This window comes from Colletotrichum siamense, assembly GCF_013390195.1.
Source record: "Colletotrichum siamense strain Cg363 chromosome Unknown KSG_Cg363_contig10, whole genome shotgun sequence".
NCBI classification, from domain to species: domain Eukaryota; kingdom Fungi; phylum Ascomycota; class Sordariomycetes; order Glomerellales; family Glomerellaceae; genus Colletotrichum; species Colletotrichum siamense.
This window is the reverse complement of record NW_023501023.1, coordinates 3,032,848-3,050,095: the sequence shown is the minus strand read 5'-3', so window position 1 is coordinate 3,050,095 and position 17,248 is coordinate 3,032,848. Positions and strand designations below refer to the sequence as shown.

The window sequence follows — 17,248 nt, the reverse complement described above, 5'->3', positions numbered from 1 at the left end:
TCAACCCATTTCAACAAATATTGTCAACTTCTCTGATGGCGATCTTGCCGCGCTTTGCAACTTATGGCTGCATGATATGTCAGGCCAAATTCACATGCGCTACCGACGTGTGTGTAAGCGATGTAAATTTGTTTTCGACACTGAACATCGCTATGGCACACATGCCTGTAGAAGCTCTGGTTCTCGAGGAACTTCGCCAGTGGCAATACCCACTACCACTTCGCCAAGGTAGGCCAGCCCTCGGACCAATCACTAATCAAAAAACCTTCAGTCGTCCGACACTGACGAGTTCAAGATCCCCGAAGAGGAACTGTTCCATAAGGCCTATCAAGACCAAACTAGAAGATGGCTGATGATATCCCATCAACCATTTCACCGAATATTCTAAACGACAAGTAGGTCTTTTACAATTTTGGCGTGTCATGTTTCCCATTAGCTAAACAGGGGTACCTCCAGCAGTAACTGTGCCAGTCCCCACAGCCCTGGAAGTCCTCAGAAAGAGAGACTGCAGCGACCAAGTTGCGAGCGAATATTGAGACCCGGAGGAACTGATTCACAAGACGACTTTTGTCACGGACGATAACAGTCAAGAAGTACCGGGTGATATAGCAGGTACATGTGATCATTCCCACACACAACTTTGTCGACTTTCAACAACAGAACATGAGGTCTTCGGGACACGGTACAAGTCGCACCTGACCTCTTCTACAATTCGTCTGTAAAGACGATTCAGCTTAGGCTGATCGACTATCAGCCTCCGGGACTCCTTACGGCACGGGCCGATCCTTGCAGCCATGTGGCAGGCAATTGATCCAGATGCCTAGGCATGCACATCGGCATCGGTCATTTCGGACGAACTTCGCTCTGATCACTGGCCAATACCGTTGCGCATCATATCTCTTGGCATCTCAAGCGGTCTTCGCTTGATGCAAGATTGCTACGATGAGGCCTTGCTACTCAGGGTCGAGGCGGCGTTTGCCAAGCTGCGCGGACGTCAAATGCGGACTTTCGGGGTTGCAACGGCCGAACATGCAGATCGTCGAGAACCACAAAAACGAGGTCGCGTTGCACCAAAACTACGAATGAGCTGCACCGAGCCGAGAAAGTTGTATGCATGCTGAATGGATCCTGTCTCAGCATGTGCTTGGCCTACCGATAGGAGGTCCGCGGACACCTATCGCGTCCCGGTGCCAGCGGTTTAATGCCATGTAGATAGAGAGATGCACTGGTTATAAAGACGAACCAGACTGTCCAGGCATCCGACGAACGGCTTTAGTACAAACCCTCAATTCAGATGTTTATCGAGTTCCTGGATCACCCATAACTACATCTCAACATGGCGACCGAGAAGAAGATGCGAATTTTGATTGTAGGCGGTAGTGTCTCCGGGTTATCTTTGGCCATCATGCTAGAGAAGTTCGGCATCGACTACCTGATCCTAGAAGCCTACCCTACAATCGCGCCTCAACTTGGTGCGAGCATCGGTCTCCTTCCCAACGGTCTGAAGATCCTCGATCAATTGGGATGCTACGAACGCCTGCGTGAAATCGGGGGCGACATCTACTACAAGTGCTCCATCAGATCCTCAGATGGGCGGATTCTGTCAGAAACGAAAGACGCAAGTCTTTCTGAGAGCATTGAGAGCATGTACGTCGCCAAGTTCGTCCGATGTATCTGCTACGATTGACTTCGACTAGGACGGGCTACCCCTGCGTTTTCATCGACAGGCAAATGCTTCTCCAGGTTCTGTACGAAAAGATCCGTCACAAGGATCGCGTCTTGACGGGGAAGCGAGTCTCCCGGGTGGAGATGACCGACTCAGGTGTCACTGTCAAGACACAAGACGGAAGTACATACGCCGGAGACATTCTCATTGGGGCCGACGGGGTCAGAAGTACTATCAGACAGGAAATGTGGCGCCTTGCTTCTGAGGAGAAGCAGAATGTGTTTCCACCAGACGAGGCCCAAAGTAAGTCATTGCAAGCAAAAGATTGTGGTGAATGACTTTCTTACAAATGCCGAAGGTCTCAAGTCCAACACAAAGTGCATCTTTGGCATTTCGAATCTTCCCAAGGGCTGGCGTGGGATGCAGCATTCTGCCTTCAATGATGGGCGGAGCTACCTGCTGGTTCCAGCACCGAAAGACCGGGTTTACTGGTTCTTCTTCCACGTGATGGACGGCACCTATTACGGGAAAGACATCCCGAGGTTCTCAAAAGAAGACGAAAAGGCGCTCGCATCGAAATATTTTGACGACAATATCTCGGATTCAATCACGTTTCGCGATATTTATGAAGGACGACAGGTTGCTACACTTGTGGCATTGGAGGAGCACGTCTTCTCTCGTTGGAACTACCGAAGAATTCTGCTCATCGGCGACTCAGCGCACAAGGTACGCATATCGTGCTGTGTGTTTGTTGGTATACATGAATCGCTAATACGTGGTCCATACAGCTTCACCCGATCACAGCCCAGGGCGGCAACGGCGCCATCGAGACAGCAGCAGCTCTTGTCAACACGCTGGTTTCAACACTGAAATCAAATTCTCAGTCCTTGTCGGACAAGGATATTGAGTCTATGCTTGCGCAAGTTCAGACAAAACGCCAAGACAACATCACCGAGGTTATGCAAGAAGGGCGATGGGTCAATAGCATTATCTGCCAGCAGCTGCCCCTCTCCAAGTTCCTGATTGGCATTATTGTGCCTTGGCTTGGTGATGGTCTTTTCCTCAAAAGCTGGTACAAGAGCTATTTGAGAGGTACTCAGGTAGAGAGCCTGGGCTTGCCTCACAGGCTGGTTTCAAAGTCATCTCACGCGGCTGCAGGCTCGCAAAGCCAACTTCGCAGCTGGGCGATCTGGACAACTGGAGTGGCCTGTTCTGGGGTTGCTGCTTTCATGCTCATGCGACTCCGTAAGGTGTAGATGCATGAGACAAATGGTATCTTGACTGTATTCTAATTCACTACTAGGGTTTCATAGTCTTCACAAGAGATCTTCTGTTCCTTGTTTCCTTCGATCGGTCCTCTTTCTTCGGCTGGACCTCCATCTTATGGCAGCATGCCGCCATCAACTAGCATCGCTTGACCGGTGACGTATGATGCAGCATCACTGAGCAGAAAAGTGATCATTGCCTCGACCTCTTCGGGCTGCCCAATTCGCCCAAGCAAAGGTGGCGGAAGGACAGCTCCAGTCGCTGCAAACTCCATAGATGCTGCCAGAATAGGGGTCTCAATCGGTCCACTAGGTGAAGTTAATAAGAGCTCCTCCAAACATGAAGTCTCCCCAGATTCATTATCAGGGTAAACTTACGGGCAGACAGCGTTGACTCTGACACCCTTTCTTCCAAACTCTCTCGCAGCGCTCTTGGTCAGTCCAACGACTGCATGCTTACTCGCGGTGTAGGCCCCGTGGAACTCCAATCCATACAAGGAAGAAACAGATGCAACATTGACGATAGACGCTCCCTTTCCATCGTCTTTCAAGGCCGGAATTTGAGCTCTCATAGCGTTCAGAATTCCCTTGCAGTTCACTCCCATCACAAAGTCCCAGTCATCGTCCTCGATCTCCGCAATCGTCGCTCTGTTTCCCTGCCGTCCCAGTACGCCAGCACAGTTAGCGGCTCCGTCAAGCGGGCCGAGCTTCTCCACCGTCTCGGCGATCCACGCCTCAACCGCCTTTCGGTCCCTCACATCGGTGACCTTGGAAAACACATTCTCTGTGCCATACTGCCCGGTGAGAACGGCTGCCTCGGACGTAAGCAGAGCCTCGTTGACATCGGTTATCGATACCCGCGCGCCAAGGGACGCCAGTTTCTTCGCCGTCGCGAGGCCGATGCCTGATGCTGCGCCTGTGATGGCGATGACCTTGCCCTTGAAGTCGCTCATAGCTGTTGTTGATAGTTGGGGTATCGATTGTTGTGAGAGTGAAAAAAGCCTCAGGAGGGGGGAAAGCTTATCCTCCAATTTTCGGCCGATGTGATGATCCTCCACCTTATGCATGATGAGTAACGCAAAACGGACCTATTATGGTTATCCGAGGCTCTAGTGCGTCTCCTTTCGGTGATATGTATCCATCGCGGGCTGGACCGACAGGGGACGGTGACACCGCCGGTCGGAGTGGGGCCGCCAGGTTCGGATATCAACGCAACGTGGCCGGATAATCCAAAGAGGCTATTACAGACGCTGCTTATTTGAGTTGCAAGACATATCTGGAGGTAAAAGGAGGTCATGATGACCTTTGAGTATCGATCTAACTCCCCACCGAACGTCGATCTCCATGGCATCACCATTTTGGCTCTCCGCCCGGGGCCCCGACGCGCGGACACAGATGTGATCCGACATGTTTTCGGCTTCCTATGTATTGATGAAATGTTGGGTTGATCAATCATATTTCTCCGAATGTCTCATGCAATAAATGGTCTTTAATCGAGCCAATCATCCTAGAGTGCCCAGTAACCCCGCATCCAGGCTCGAAGTGAGACAGCAAGACGGGCCATGCACGCAAGTATGAGGGCAGCCGCCAAGATTGGGCTGAGGCGAGGCGTTTTTGTCACGCGCTTCTTCGCAACAAATAAGACTTGACAGGGTGGTCTTCCGCTTATTTTTCTTTTCTAAATTCACAACGCCCGCCAACCGCCAATATGTGGCTCATAAATACCGATACTCTGACATTGAAAGAGGTCACGGGCCCATTTGCTCATGATTATGCGATTCTTTCCCACACATGGGGCTCCGACGAGATAACCTTTCAGGATATCAGGTCTTATGAAAGACATGAGATCAAGAAAAAGAAAGGGTTTTCGAAGGTTGCAAAAACCTGTGAGATTGCACACCAACAAGGCCTTGAGTATGCATGGATCGACAGCTGTTGCATCGACAAGTCAAGCAGTGCGGAGCTCAGTGAAGCTATCAACTCCATGTTCGCTTGGTATCAACACTCAAAAGTCTGCTTCGCTTTTCTCTCTGACCTACAGCCATGCGATAGCAAGGATGTGGCCTCAAAGATAAGTTTCCCATATGCCGAAGAAACGTTTGGTCGTTGCCATTGGTTCACTCGCGGGTGGACCCTGCAAGAGCTCATCGCGCCTGACAACATCGAATTCTACAATTGCGAATGGAAACAGTTTTCTCGAAAGACCGATTGCCTCAATATCCTATCGAATATCACAGGAATATCCTATGCGGTTTTACAAGATTCATCAAGCCTGCGACACACTCCAGTGGCGGTCAAGATGTCCTGGGCCGCAACTCGCGATACAACGCGGGTTGAGGACCGGGCATACTCTCTTCTCGGCATATTTGATATCAACATGCCAATGATTTACGGCGAAGGAGATAAAGCCTTCCGCCGCCTTCAGGAGGAAATCGCTAGAGAAACCAACGACTTGTCTCTATTTGCGTGGAGGGCATGCCCTCATTCCGAGGGAAAATCACAGATATTTAGAGGGCTTTTTGCAACGTCTCCGAGCGAATTCAGCTCCTGTGCCACCATTACAAAGTCAGTTGCCAGGAATGATACCCAACAAGAGTTTTCTCTCACGAACAAGGGTGTTCAAATCCAAACGAAACTATTCAAGCATGCGGACAATGCCTACATCATGTCGCTTGGCCTCACATTGGCAACCGGAATTCCTGTCTGCATCTCTCTTACTCGAACCACTGACAGATTTGTTCGCAACGAGCCTTGGTCGCTGGAATATGAGCGGACTGTGACGAATGCGGATACCACTCGAGAATTGTTCACCATACACGTACGCAAAGACGTCAGTCCTCAAGAAGATTCAGCCCTTCGTAAGAGGATGCACAGGTCATTTCGAATTACCTTCGAACTCCCAGCATCTCTTGAACTAGAGATGGTTGTGCCGGATCCTAAATACTTATGGGACAGCTTTCATTTCACCTTCCTCAGCAACGATTCTAGCAAGTCCTCGGCAGCAAGGCTCAAAATCATCATTCGTGGGACTGATGGGAATTTCAGTGAGGAGTTCCCTTTGGTCCTCATACTCGGCTGGACAAGGACACTTCAGAAGCCTTTCGCAGTCCTATACGGTGCCACAAAATCCGCAGATACCGCGAGAGGGGCTGTCCGAGACGTACTTCCCACAGACTTTCCGGATCTTATAGGGGATGACGTTGACTGGGGCCACGGAAGGCAGGACATCTTCGAGAATGCCGTGTCAACCGTTTTCTCAACTCCTCGATTTCAAGCCATGGAGGTTCAATTCATTAATGCTAAGATGATGGTCCTACATCGCGGCGTCCGCAAGAGCTCTGCATATGTGGCGAGGTTCCACGCAAAGTTGGAGAGCCGCTGCGATGATGCCGATGTTATCACCTACCACGTCTGCTTGTCGGGACTGCTTTCCAGACTGGAAGGTCGCAAAGCTGTATCAAATGCTTATACACATGTGCTTGCAACAAATTCAAGCTTAGAGGAGTAGTTTACTGCAGTATCAAACGTGCGAAGCACTGAGATTTTCATTTCACAAATGCTGAGGTATGTGTTTTCTGAGACACGTGTACACGCGTCTCTGTAGCATAGGTAAGTAGGCAGATAGGATTTTATTACATACACGTGATAAACTGGAACGTAATGAGGAGCTCTAGCGAAATTTGCAAGACATGTGCGACAGACAATCCGGAACAAGTTAGACCTTGCGAAGACTCCAGATTTGAGCTCTTGGTATTCTCGTTCGCGCACCACTCATGGTAAGCGCATGGCATTCGACGCGCCCATCACAGGCTCTCTTCCAGTCAGCCTTGGCTAGGCAGCAGCGCTCCGAAATGGGATGCCGTACCGTACTCGCCACGTATCGTCAAATATGATTCTCAGCTTTCCTCATACGTACCATCAACTTACGTCATTTCATATCACAAGACAGCTTTGGCCACCCCTACATTTGTTCCCCCCCCCCGCCCTCATTTTCCTTGTTACTGATATGACCTTCACAAAAGATCAGCATGCGTTGATGCCTTGATACCATGGCACCTAGCTACGAATATCTAAAGAATATCGACAATGAACCAGACCGTCGCCGATTCGCGGCTGATGAGAATTCACGCCTTCTGGAGAATGGAAGTGAGTCGGCAAACTATGACGACAATTGCGCGATGAACAGTGGCCAGCCTCGCAATGTTCTCAAATCCTTCACGAGATCGGCGTGTGAATTGGTCCCAGAGTGGAATGAAATCATTTTCGGAAGATGTTTCTTGCACGTCTGCGCCGTCGTCAAGCTTACTATCCTGAGTAGTAAGCTGTTCACTTTTAATGCCCAAGCTGTCTTCTCGCATGTCTTCGTAAACTAACCACCTACCACTCAGATTATGCCAACTTCCTTCTCGTCTTGGTGCCCCTTGCTATCATGGCGGGTCAACTCAATTCATGGAGCCCAGTCGCCATATTCGCCCTGAATCTGATTGCTGTGGCACCGCTCGCTACTACATTGGAATTTGCCATTGAGCAAATGTCGATGAGCCTGAATGACGGCCTCGGAAACCTCTTGATGGCAACATCCGGGAATGTGGTTGAGATCATAATCGGCATTATTGCGCTCAAAGATGGCCAAATTGAAGTGGTACAATCAACCGTGCTTGGCTCCATTCTCTTGAATCTACTGCTCGTTACGGGATCATCGTTCTTCCTTGGCGGTATTTTCAATATGTGCGATCAAAACGGCGAGGGGGTTGAACAAAACTTTGCCTCCGCTACAGCACAAACTACTCGCTCATTCATGACGATGTCTCTAGCATGTTTGGTCATTCCTGCTTCAGTAAGTCAGGGCGACTGAGTCACTTGGAAATAGTTCTGGGAACGAGCTAATGGTCTGCATAGCTTTATGCAGCCCTTTCAAAAGCAGACTCGGACGACAAAGAGCACTCCATTCTACTTTTGTCAAGGGGCACAGCCATCATCCTCCTGCTTCTATACTCCTTGTATCTGTTGTTCCAACTTCACACACATCCGGACCTCTTCAGCACTCAGATTCCCTATGAAGAGAATACCGACGACCAGCCGATTATGAATCTCTATACTGCGGCTTTTATAGTGGCATTTACCACTTATCTGATAACTGTATGCGCGAGTTATTTTGTCGGGTGTATCGGCAACGTCGTCGATACAATCCATGTAAACGGGAACTTTATTGGAATTGCATTCATTCCGGCTGTTAGTAACGCGGCTGAACATCTTATGGCTATACATATGGCCATTCGAAATAAGATGGATCTCACTATAGGCATTGCTGCGGGCTCTTGTATCCAGGTTTCGCTTTTTACCACTCCTGTGCTCGTCATTCTTGGTTGGGCTGTGCTTGACAAGCCTATGACTCTGCGCTTTGAAATGTTTCAAACAATGGCACTGGTCTTTGCTGTCCTAGTAGCATACACAGCTCAAGACGGCAAGTCCAACTACCTCCACGGGGCTATGTTGATCGGACTCTACAGCATTATCACTCTGGCGTTGTATGTTTCTCCTTCCGATGCGCTTGACAAGGCGTTTTGCATTTCGAATGCATGATGGCAGGATGCTTTAGTGTGAAGACAAAATGGAAATGGGCTAGTTTTGTCGACAAAATAATTAGTACCCATGAAACAGGTAGATACTTGATAATTACTTCGAGTCTCCCACCAGTACCGTCCTTCTTGGTGTCTAACTAATACACAAGAGCGCTGAAATGTTTGCCATGTGTGAAAACTTTGAAGAAGGGCAAAAGGTGCTTGAACACGCTCTGCTCGTCGGGAACACCCACCAGCTACCTGTGACGCGGCGTTTCACCTTCTTCGTCCGGCCTATGAACCCATCGTCGTCAAAGAAGTTATTGTTTTCCGTCCTGATCTACGTCCCCTTATCATTTGCGGGCAAAAGCATCGTGGAGTACAGCTTGTTTGGTTCAGGACCCCAAAGCGAGAAACATGACTTTGCAATACGTAGGGGAGCTGGACCTGTCGTTGCCTTCCAAAGTCCGAAAACATGGCGCGATTGCGATTTTTGCTTGCTCGTCCGAGATAGTAGAAAGAGAAGTCGGCGCGCTTGCATTTCCACCAATTGGCCCTATTTTAGCACTCTTTATTATGAGCTCTTGTGGCATTGCAACGACATTTATGTGCGGTCTTTTGGTCCCTTAGCCAAAAGAATATCAGGAGAGGAATGTGCAATGCGAAGACCGAATTCTTGGGGCCAGAATACAAGTTGAGCCATCTGACAGAGGTTTCAAAGACCACATGTGGGACTGGTTGCCCGTGGGATTTGATAGTGGTGGAGGGTTAGAGTTACAGTATAAATCATCTGGACTAAGAGAACTTTCCTACGTTCGCGGAACTATAAATAATATACAATTTCACTGTATTGTTAATTACAAGATCGGAACTGCTAGAACCATCTACAAAGGTCTGTAGATAGTAGGCAAGATGGCAGAATTTGAATTTGGCTCGTCTCGTGGACTGCCATGATTCGCCACTCCGCCCATGGTATCAACGTAAAAGACGAGCACTGCCTCATGAAACTCCTACAACTCGCCTCCTGGTTTCTGCCCATACACAACATGAAACGTCAAATACGAGTGTATCGACGTATTCATCAAGCTTTTCCTCACATCAATCAAGAAAATCTCAACCTCGCTCGCGCTCCACTTCAAGCCTCTGGTCAGGGGCGCCATACTAACGGCCTGCAACGCATCAATAAGCATACTGCGGTTGTACAGCCCAACAGTCTTCAGCTTCTGGTCCCTCGGCCAAACCCCAATGGGCACCTTCCACACCTTTTCGGTCACATTTTGGAATCCGCAGTTTCTTAACAGTTCGGGGTTGCGCTCCATCATCAACGGATCGATACCGAAACTCCGAAACCCGGACATGCAGAGGTCTACAAATTTGCCGTAACCGTACTGCTCCGGTCCGGGCATCGTCCCATCGTCACATTCAAGATGAAAGCGGAGTTCTTGCAGCTCGACCCAGCCGCCAGGCTTTAGAGACTTGTAGGCTTCTGAGAGGAGTCCAGGCCAGTTCTTGATGGCCATGCACATGTGCCGCGCGTGCACAAAATCGAGTGAGTTCTCGGGCCAAACCCAGTCTGCCTCGGCGTCATCGATCATGAAGCGAACATTGGGGGGAACCCAATCTGGTTGGATCGGGGAGAGATCGATGCCAAGCACGTCTGCTTCCGGGTATTCATCGCCGACTTTGGGCATGTTAGCCTTGGCTCATATATTGGTTCAATGACCGAATAGGGGATGCGAAGTGGGGACGAAATCGCTTGGCCATGCGACGACATTCCACCGCGAGGATGAGCAAAAACACGCCAAGCATCGGATCGAGAGACACAAGAAATAAGAAGAGACAACAAGATGCGCGCAACAAGGGTAAGAGGGAGATGGAAAACCTACTGTCGATCGCCCAGATCCCCGTCCCCGTGCCGATATCAACAATCTTCTGCGGGTTCTCCAGCGGCGCGCTATGCAGCTTGCCATCCATAACGTTGACGCACATCGCATGCTTCATGTCCTCGCGGTCCTGCTCGGGCTCGTCGTTCGGAAGCAGGTACCGTCCTTCCATGTACTTGTGATATCGCCGCGTGTTCTCGAAAACATAATCGCGCACGCTGGCCGACATCGACGTCGATGCCGAATGAGAACTTGCCGAGTCGAAGCCTTCATCCCACGTCTCGTCCACCCGTGATGACGCGCCGTCATCTGTGTCGGCTTCGACTGTGTTCTCGGCTTCGAAGGGTTGTTGCGGCGACTGTGCCCCAGGTCGCGATTCCTGCGGCTCAGAGGCTGGCGGCGCTGTCGTTGCGGGGGCTGCTGCTGTGTCCGCCATGGCTGCTTCAGCTGACACGAGCCAAGAACCAGATAGATGTTGATGATATGTCGAATCTTCAATGAGTCTGATGTCGTCTCAGTGATGAGAAGAGGGACGCGTGATCTCGGCCGTAACAGTCGTCAGATGTCGCGCTGAGGGCACGAGCGGTCGACCAGGGATGTGCCCTTGGAACTGATGGGGAACCCTGACGTTGGAGATCGGCGACTGCGCGAACTGTCACTGAGGGGCAGCTCGGTGTATTAAATGCCCTCAAGAAACCTTAAAAGCCAATCGCGGGAGCCCGGATGCGCAGTCTCGGCGGACGAGATTCGGTCGAGTCAGCCAGATCGATGGGACAATCGTTAGTTGCTCAGGGCGAATTCAGCATGAAGAAGGAAGCAAAGAGAAATTTGACCAGGGGCCAAAGAAGAAAAAGCCGTTGGACTGGTTAAACTACGAAGCGGCTTCTGCGTGGTGTCGTGTCAGCAATGCATCAGCCAACACCGGCCTCAAGTGCGCGAACAGAGTGAGCTACCTTCACTGAGATCAAGTGTCAAGACACTAAAGGGGAAAATCAATGCCACCACCAAAAGATGCCACCCCTGCGCCCATCCTGCCTCAAAGAGAGCACAGCCTATCACGCCACGCTACCTGACGTCTTAGCCGGCTTTGGTCGGAGCGGCGGCGCTGGCACCAGCCTCCATTCCAGCTAGCTCAGCGGCGGATCTGTCTCTCCGCGAGGGGACGCTTGGGAAATTTGGAGTTGGACGTGGCCAGGAGCAGGATAGCCGGGACGCCGCCGATGCGGTGCACCAAAAGAGGCCGGCCTGGAACCCATTCGCATGCGGTGGCGTTGTCGCCCGTGTCTCTGATCCGTCAAGTCATATTCATGCTTCCCCCAATACTGCCCGCTTCCTTTGAGATACCTGCCCCTCTCCTGTTTATTAACCCCTCATCCAACTCCTATTTAGCCCGCCTCTTCCTGGTCATTTGCGTCTAGTCCGGGATTTAGTCTGATATCGTCCCATTGGCTGGACGGCGATATCTCCTCTCTTTGAAGAGCCGCGAGGAGGGGAGAGGGGGAGGAGGATTTTCACCCAACAGCGCAACATTGGACGTGCGCGGCACGTTGTCGCCGACACATGGGTGGCTACACACTGAGCTTCCGCATCGAGCTAATAGCGCTCCTTCAGCTGAACCTCGCTTCACTGCAATCGGGAAGAAGGGGACTTTGGGTCTTGGATGGACGGGATGGATGAAGGCAGAGGTCCCGCTGGCTGTTTATCATTCCTTCGCTTCTCTTCTCCTCTTCCGCTGTTGACCTGTTGGGTGTTCCCCTCCTTGATCTCAACCCGCTTGGTATCGATTGATGTCAGCACGGACAAGCTCAAACCTTTCATCCCATTCTGCCCACATTCCGTGCCTCTCTATTGTCTTCCTCCGCGAGCCGTCCCGTGTGCCCGGTCACTGCACTTTTGGTGCCGGTGTGACGTCTGCGTATGCAATCAGACCGTTTTGATCGACAGACGCGCAGCAGCAATCAATCACCGCATTCTCCAACGCACATACGAGACCCAAAAGAAGGAGTCGTGTAACAAGCCACTTGCTTGATTTCCACCAGTCAATTCCCCACAAAATAGCCAGACTCCATCCTTTTAGGAAAGAGTTTACAAGCTTGTTCCTAATGTCGGGAGACGTCGGCGATCAGGTCCGGGCGGAGGCGACCGCCGCCGCGGACGAAGTCACCGCGGCCCTCCAGACATTCCTCAAGGAACCCGGGACCGCCGGGAGTGACCTCGACAAGGGCCAGCGGCGGCGCATCGTAGACGCCGCGCAAAAGCTCATCTCTGCGGTCAAGGACCCGGGCGATGAGTGGTTTGACGCGACAGCGCAGGTCGCGCAGATGGGTGCGAACAGGCTGTTTTGGGAGTGGAAAGCATATGACCACATCCCGCCGGAGGGGAGTATCTCACATGCAGAGCTCGCTAAGAAGGTTGAGGCCGAGGAGTCTTTGATACGTAAGCGAAGCGACCGTAGGGGAAGCTTGTGAGGCACTGTAGACTGACACTTGCCAGGGAGAATCGGAGGTGTGCTCACGTCGATGGGCATTTTGGAGCAAGTGGGTGATGACGCTGTTGCTCACACGAAGCGCTCGCGCATTTACGTCGACGGTCAACCCGCTGGCCAAATCGTCGGCATGGCGTACGTCCGCTCTCTTCCTCGTGCATATTACACACACTGACACTCACCAGCTGGGAAAATGGAATGGTGCCGTACGTCCAAATGCCAGCATACTTCGAAAAGTACGGCCGCAAAGAACCGCAGACGCTCAACCACGTCCCAGGCACCTTCGCCTACGGCGTGCCAGAGTACGGCTGGTATGAAATGCTGCAGCACGACCCGCCACGCATGCAGCGCTTCCTGCGCGCCATGGGTCCCATCGAAGAGAAGATGCCCATCTCGGGCATCTACGACTTCACGTGGGTTGTCGACTACGCCAAGGCGAACCCGACGGACCGGGCGGTGTTCGTCGACGTCGGCGCCGGGCGGGGCCAGTCCATCAAGGCGATCCACAAGGAGAACCCGGAGCTGCCGTTAGACCGGTGCGTGCTGCAGGACCGGCCGGAGGTGGTGGAGGCCGTGAAGCAGCTCGATGACGCCGACATGAGACTCGTCAGGAAGCAGGTCATAGATTTCCACAAGGAACAACCCGAAAAAGGTACGCGATCCCCCCCCCTCTGCACTCGCGATCGGGAGGTGTGAGACATTGATGCTGACTGCTGCAGGCGCTCTTACATACTGGATCAGGCGGTGTCTGCACAACTACGGCGACGAGCTCGCCGTCAACATGCTCCGCCTCATCGCCGACGCCATGGCCGCGGACAGCCGGCTGCTGATCCAGGAGGACGTGATGGGCAACCCGCCGCATTACACCTCCACGATGCTGGACTTCATGATGTTGACGTTTGGCGGCAAGCAGCGCACGCTCGAGTGCTGGACCGACGTCCTGGGCCGCGCGGGGCTGGAGATTCGCAGCGTGGCGAAGGGCCAGGGGCCGTGGAGGCATCTGGCCGTGATCGAGTGCGTCAAGGCTGGGCATAAGTGAGACTCGTTGTGAGCATCGGGCCGGGTTGGGGGTTCAATCAGTTGAGAGCTTGCGCCCAGCCTGCATGACGCAGCGTGTCGCGGCGGTGATTTGTCTGTTGCTCATCAGGAGTCGATGTTCAACGAGCGGTGAGGACGGCTGTTGGAATTATTCGAAGACTAAGCCTAAGCGGCGTTGGTTGAGCGGAGCATGAGCGAACTGGTGGGACGGGGAACCCGGATCGACAGGAGGCGTTTCCACGTTCACGGTCAGATCCACCGCTCGCCAAGGGCTTTTGACATGTTGAAGCGGAGTTCGATTTTTTTCGTGCGCAGCGTTGCAACACCATAGTGTCTGCAGATCTCACGATGTTAATACACAACAGCGAACACATCACAATTTTTGTGCCTTATGTCCATCAAGACCGCCTGACTCGTCCCCGTACCTGAATTGGACATTGTGATCCGTCATCTGACCTTTGAATCTTCACCGCCTCTTCCACCGGAAGCCCAGCCGATACGGGCCGGTCCGTTCGTCGGCCACCGGATCCGGGCGGAAGGCCCGGGCTTCAGGTCCAGGACACCGCCCTTCTTTGTGTCTTTGGTAAAGGACGGGTCCGGGGTCTAGCGGTGTCCACCGCCCCCTTTTGCTTTACATTCAAGTTGCAGTAGCATCGTGGGTTGGTGCTACATCTCATTTAGGCTCTCAAGATCAGATGAACAGTGAGCCGCATTTGACTGAGAATAGACTACATCAAGATGAATTGAGAGAGTTCACAGTCAAGACATGGGTTTGTGTTATTTGATTTAACATGTTTCGATTGAAAACCTATCAATACTTTCTCATATTGTGTACGGGTCTCGTAGTCTCCAGATACATCCTCCGCCATCTTCTCTCCTCAAAAGAACTTGCCGCAACTCTCATCGCGTCATTCTATCATCTATGTGTTTCGCTATGCCAGTCTGATATTCGACCAAATCTGTTCATGCCTCATTCCTTCATTCAGGAAACAAAACTTCTCAACAACAAACATTACAAAAAACGAGTTAGGCAGTACCGCAAAAACGAAAAAAAGGACAGAAAAGAAAGAACAAAAGTGTCAAAATGCTGGGTATAGAACGCCAATGCAGCCTGCCCAGCCGCGTGTGCAAATGCCAAGAATAATGCATGCGAATCCGTGTCCCCCAGTGCCCGTATTTCGGTAAAGCAGTTTCAACAACAGCGTCGAAGCAGAAATAATAAAAAACGATTGGCGGTTGAATCGGTCGATGGATTCAAGCCGTCTTGGATCGGCGCCAGCCAAACCAGCCCCTCTTCCGCGAGTTGAAGTCGCATTTCTCGGGCGTCTCCTCGTCCAGCTCGAGCCTGTACCGTCGCACACTGCCCGTGTCGTCGTCGAAGGCGACGTGCTTCTCCTTCGGGACGAAGCAGTCCGGGACGAGGTGCCGCCTGCACCAACCCTTCACGCCGCGGCTGGCGGCATCGATAGCCGCATACTCGAGCCGCCGCGTCCGGTCGCTGGTCCAGTAGTGCGTCGCCTGCGGCGGCAGAGTCGCGACCTCGCCGGCGGCCTCGCTGCTTTCGGGCTGCTGCTGCTGCTGCGTTGGTGAAAGCAGACCGCGCTGGTCGAGCTCGAGGTCTTCACCGCGCGGGGACGAGCGGCGGCGGTTGGCGAGCTCGAGGTCCGTCGGGTGCGCGGGGAAGTGGAAGAAGGTCGCGGGCTGGGCGTGCGCGTGCGAGGAGCGCGAGGAGGGATGGTAGAGGCTGCTGCCGCTGGTGCGCGCCGTGGTCGGGTAGGGGCTCGTTTTCGGGGCGCGGCGGATCGTGGGACGGCCGCGGGATCGGGGCTGTTGCTGGTTTGAGGAGGACTGCGACGACGAGGCGGTGGATGTGCGGCGGGCGTAAGAGAGGGAGTTGCGTGGCGGGAGGGACTCGTAGCCGGAGTCTTGACGGCGCATCTCGGCGGGTTCTGGCTCCTTGTGATGGTGTTTTTGGTGGTGTGCGGAGGAGAGCGGCGCCGGGGCCCGGACGGTGGTGGTCGCCGGTGCCGGAGCGGGGGCTTTGGAGGGCGGGGAGCTCGGGGCGTAGAGCTCTACGTCGTGGAAGGATTGGTATGCGCAGGTGTGGTATGTCGTGTCGGAGGCTGCGACGCTTGCGCGGGACTCGGTGCGGAAGGTCGCCAGGTTGGAGGGGAAGGGTGAGAGGCGAGACATGGTTGCGGTGGTGTTGGTGTTGAGGAAGTTGTAGTGTGTATGTGCAGTATCGTCAAGAGTTGCAGTTGCTCTCACTGTTGGAGGCACAGGCGAAGAGGAGTGTTGATGTTAAAGGTGTAAAATCAAAGGACGAGTATTGCAGAACGTTGAACAGGTTGTTTTGAATCCTCGCTATAAAGCCATTGGAGGATTTCCCCCCTCAACTCTATGGATGCAGTGAAGCCGACGATCGAGGAGTGAGTGGGTGTGGATGTGTTGGTGGACTGAGCGCCAACGAGCGAGCTTTTAGTAACCAAGCTGCGAGCCGCGATGGGTTTTTGGTGGGAAAAGAGACGTCTGGAGAAAGGGGGCCGGACACCGATTGATTGTGTGTGGCAGGCCTCCCGGGGGAATATGTATTAACGAGATCGTAGACGAGATTTTCTCGTCAAAAGGCGGAGATGAAGGACGGAGTGGTATCAGAAGTTGCGGTCTGAGGAAAATAAAGAGACGAGACGAGCACCCCTCTCCGGTTGAGGGTCCACGATTCCGAATTCGCGTTGATCTGACGACAATAGTGTGTCGGAGAGTGGATTCTTCTTCCCGTGTGGTTGGTTTTGATTTTTTGTGTGCCTTTTCGTCTTGACGATTTAGGAATCCCTGCCTTCTGTGACTCTTCGCCGGTGGAGGACGATGTTGAACAACAGAAGAGGGGATTGGATCTTTTCCCTCTGGCTTTGGAAGCAAGCTGCGAGAGAACACAAAAAAAATATGTTGTGACAGGGCCCCTCTCTGCGGTGGTGCAGGGCTAGACGGGGCAAGCAACTTAAAAAGGGACGATGAAATCGACAGGAATCGGAGCGCCCTCCACTATCGGACAGGGCCTGCTGGTTCGCGTGTGTTTGCTTGACTTGACACCCCCCGGTTCGCGGGTGGCAGGGGAGGTTGTCGTCGTGGGCGGGCTAGGGGGCCGTGATTGGATCAGGATGTTGCGGTGAGGCGCCGCGATGGGGGGGTCTCGTGGTGCTGCAGCTGGGACCTGGGATGTCTTGCTGAGGAATGGGGGCGTGTTTGATGGATGTTGGAGCTCCTTTCGAGGCGGGGTGGGATGAGGGTGCTGCTGCACGCACAATGCCCTGCTGGGTTGTTGTATTTTTCTTTTTGGTGTTCTTCTTGTG

General features: G+C 52.7%; 7 protein-coding genes across 7 annotated transcripts; 4 read left to right on the top strand and 3 right to left on the bottom strand.

Moving 5' to 3' along the window:
- Positions 1-1,336: 1,336 nt before the first annotated feature.
- On the top strand, positions 1,337-2,922 carry atmM (FAD-dependent monooxygenase atmM; the record flags this gene model as incomplete). The annotated part of the gene is made up of 4 exons (XM_036646559.1): positions 1,337-1,647; positions 1,698-1,969; positions 2,025-2,392; positions 2,455-2,922. The coding sequence occupies 4 exons, from the start codon at positions 1,337-1,339 to the stop codon at positions 2,920-2,922; spliced, it is 1,419 nt and encodes a 472-aa protein (XP_036488783.1).
- Positions 2,923-3,047: 125 nt separating this feature from the next.
- On the bottom strand, positions 3,048-3,884 carry fabG-7 (3-oxoacyl-[acyl-carrier-protein] reductase FabG; the record flags this gene model as incomplete). The annotated part of the gene is made up of 2 exons (XM_036646558.1): positions 3,048-3,240; positions 3,310-3,884. 2 exons carry the CDS (start codon positions 3,882-3,884, stop codon positions 3,048-3,050), a joined length of 768 nt encoding a protein of 255 aa, XP_036488796.1.
- Positions 3,885-5,230: 1,346 nt separating this feature from the next.
- CGCS363_v014708 (Vegetative incompatibility protein HET-E-1) lies at positions 5,231-6,439 on the top strand (the record flags this gene model as incomplete). The annotated part of the gene is made up of 2 exons (XM_036646557.1): positions 5,231-6,340; positions 6,437-6,439. The coding sequence occupies 2 exons, from the start codon at positions 5,231-5,233 to the stop codon at positions 6,437-6,439; spliced, it is 1,113 nt and encodes a 370-aa protein (XP_036488795.1).
- Positions 6,440-6,980: 541 nt separating this feature from the next.
- On the top strand, positions 6,981-8,514 carry vcx1-0 (Vacuolar calcium ion transporter; the record flags this gene model as incomplete). Its single annotated transcript, XM_036646556.1, has 3 exons — positions 6,981-7,248; positions 7,320-7,768; positions 7,831-8,514. 3 exons carry the CDS (start codon positions 6,981-6,983, stop codon positions 8,512-8,514), a joined length of 1,401 nt encoding a protein of 466 aa, XP_036488791.1.
- A 988-nt stretch (positions 8,515-9,502) lies between these two features.
- CGCS363_v014706 (Secondary metabolism regulator LAE1) lies at positions 9,503-10,811 on the bottom strand (the record flags this gene model as incomplete). Its single annotated transcript, XM_036646555.1, has 2 exons — positions 9,503-10,173; positions 10,379-10,811. 2 exons carry the CDS (start codon positions 10,809-10,811, stop codon positions 9,503-9,505), a joined length of 1,104 nt encoding a protein of 367 aa, XP_036488790.1.
- A 1,666-nt stretch (positions 10,812-12,477) lies between these two features.
- On the top strand, positions 12,478-13,899 carry fsa4-0 (Methyltransferase fsa4; the record flags this gene model as incomplete). Its single annotated transcript, XM_036646554.1, has 4 exons — positions 12,478-12,811; positions 12,869-12,995; positions 13,046-13,512; positions 13,580-13,899. The coding sequence occupies 4 exons, from the start codon at positions 12,478-12,480 to the stop codon at positions 13,897-13,899; spliced, it is 1,248 nt and encodes a 415-aa protein (XP_036488789.1).
- A 1,253-nt stretch (positions 13,900-15,152) lies between these two features.
- Positions 15,153-16,091, bottom strand: CGCS363_v014704 (uncharacterized protein; the record flags this gene model as incomplete). Its single annotated transcript, XM_036646553.1, has 1 exon — positions 15,153-16,091. One exon carries the CDS (start codon positions 16,089-16,091, stop codon positions 15,153-15,155), a length of 939 nt encoding a protein of 312 aa, XP_036488788.1.
- Between the last annotated feature and the right edge of the window lie 1,157 nt (positions 16,092-17,248).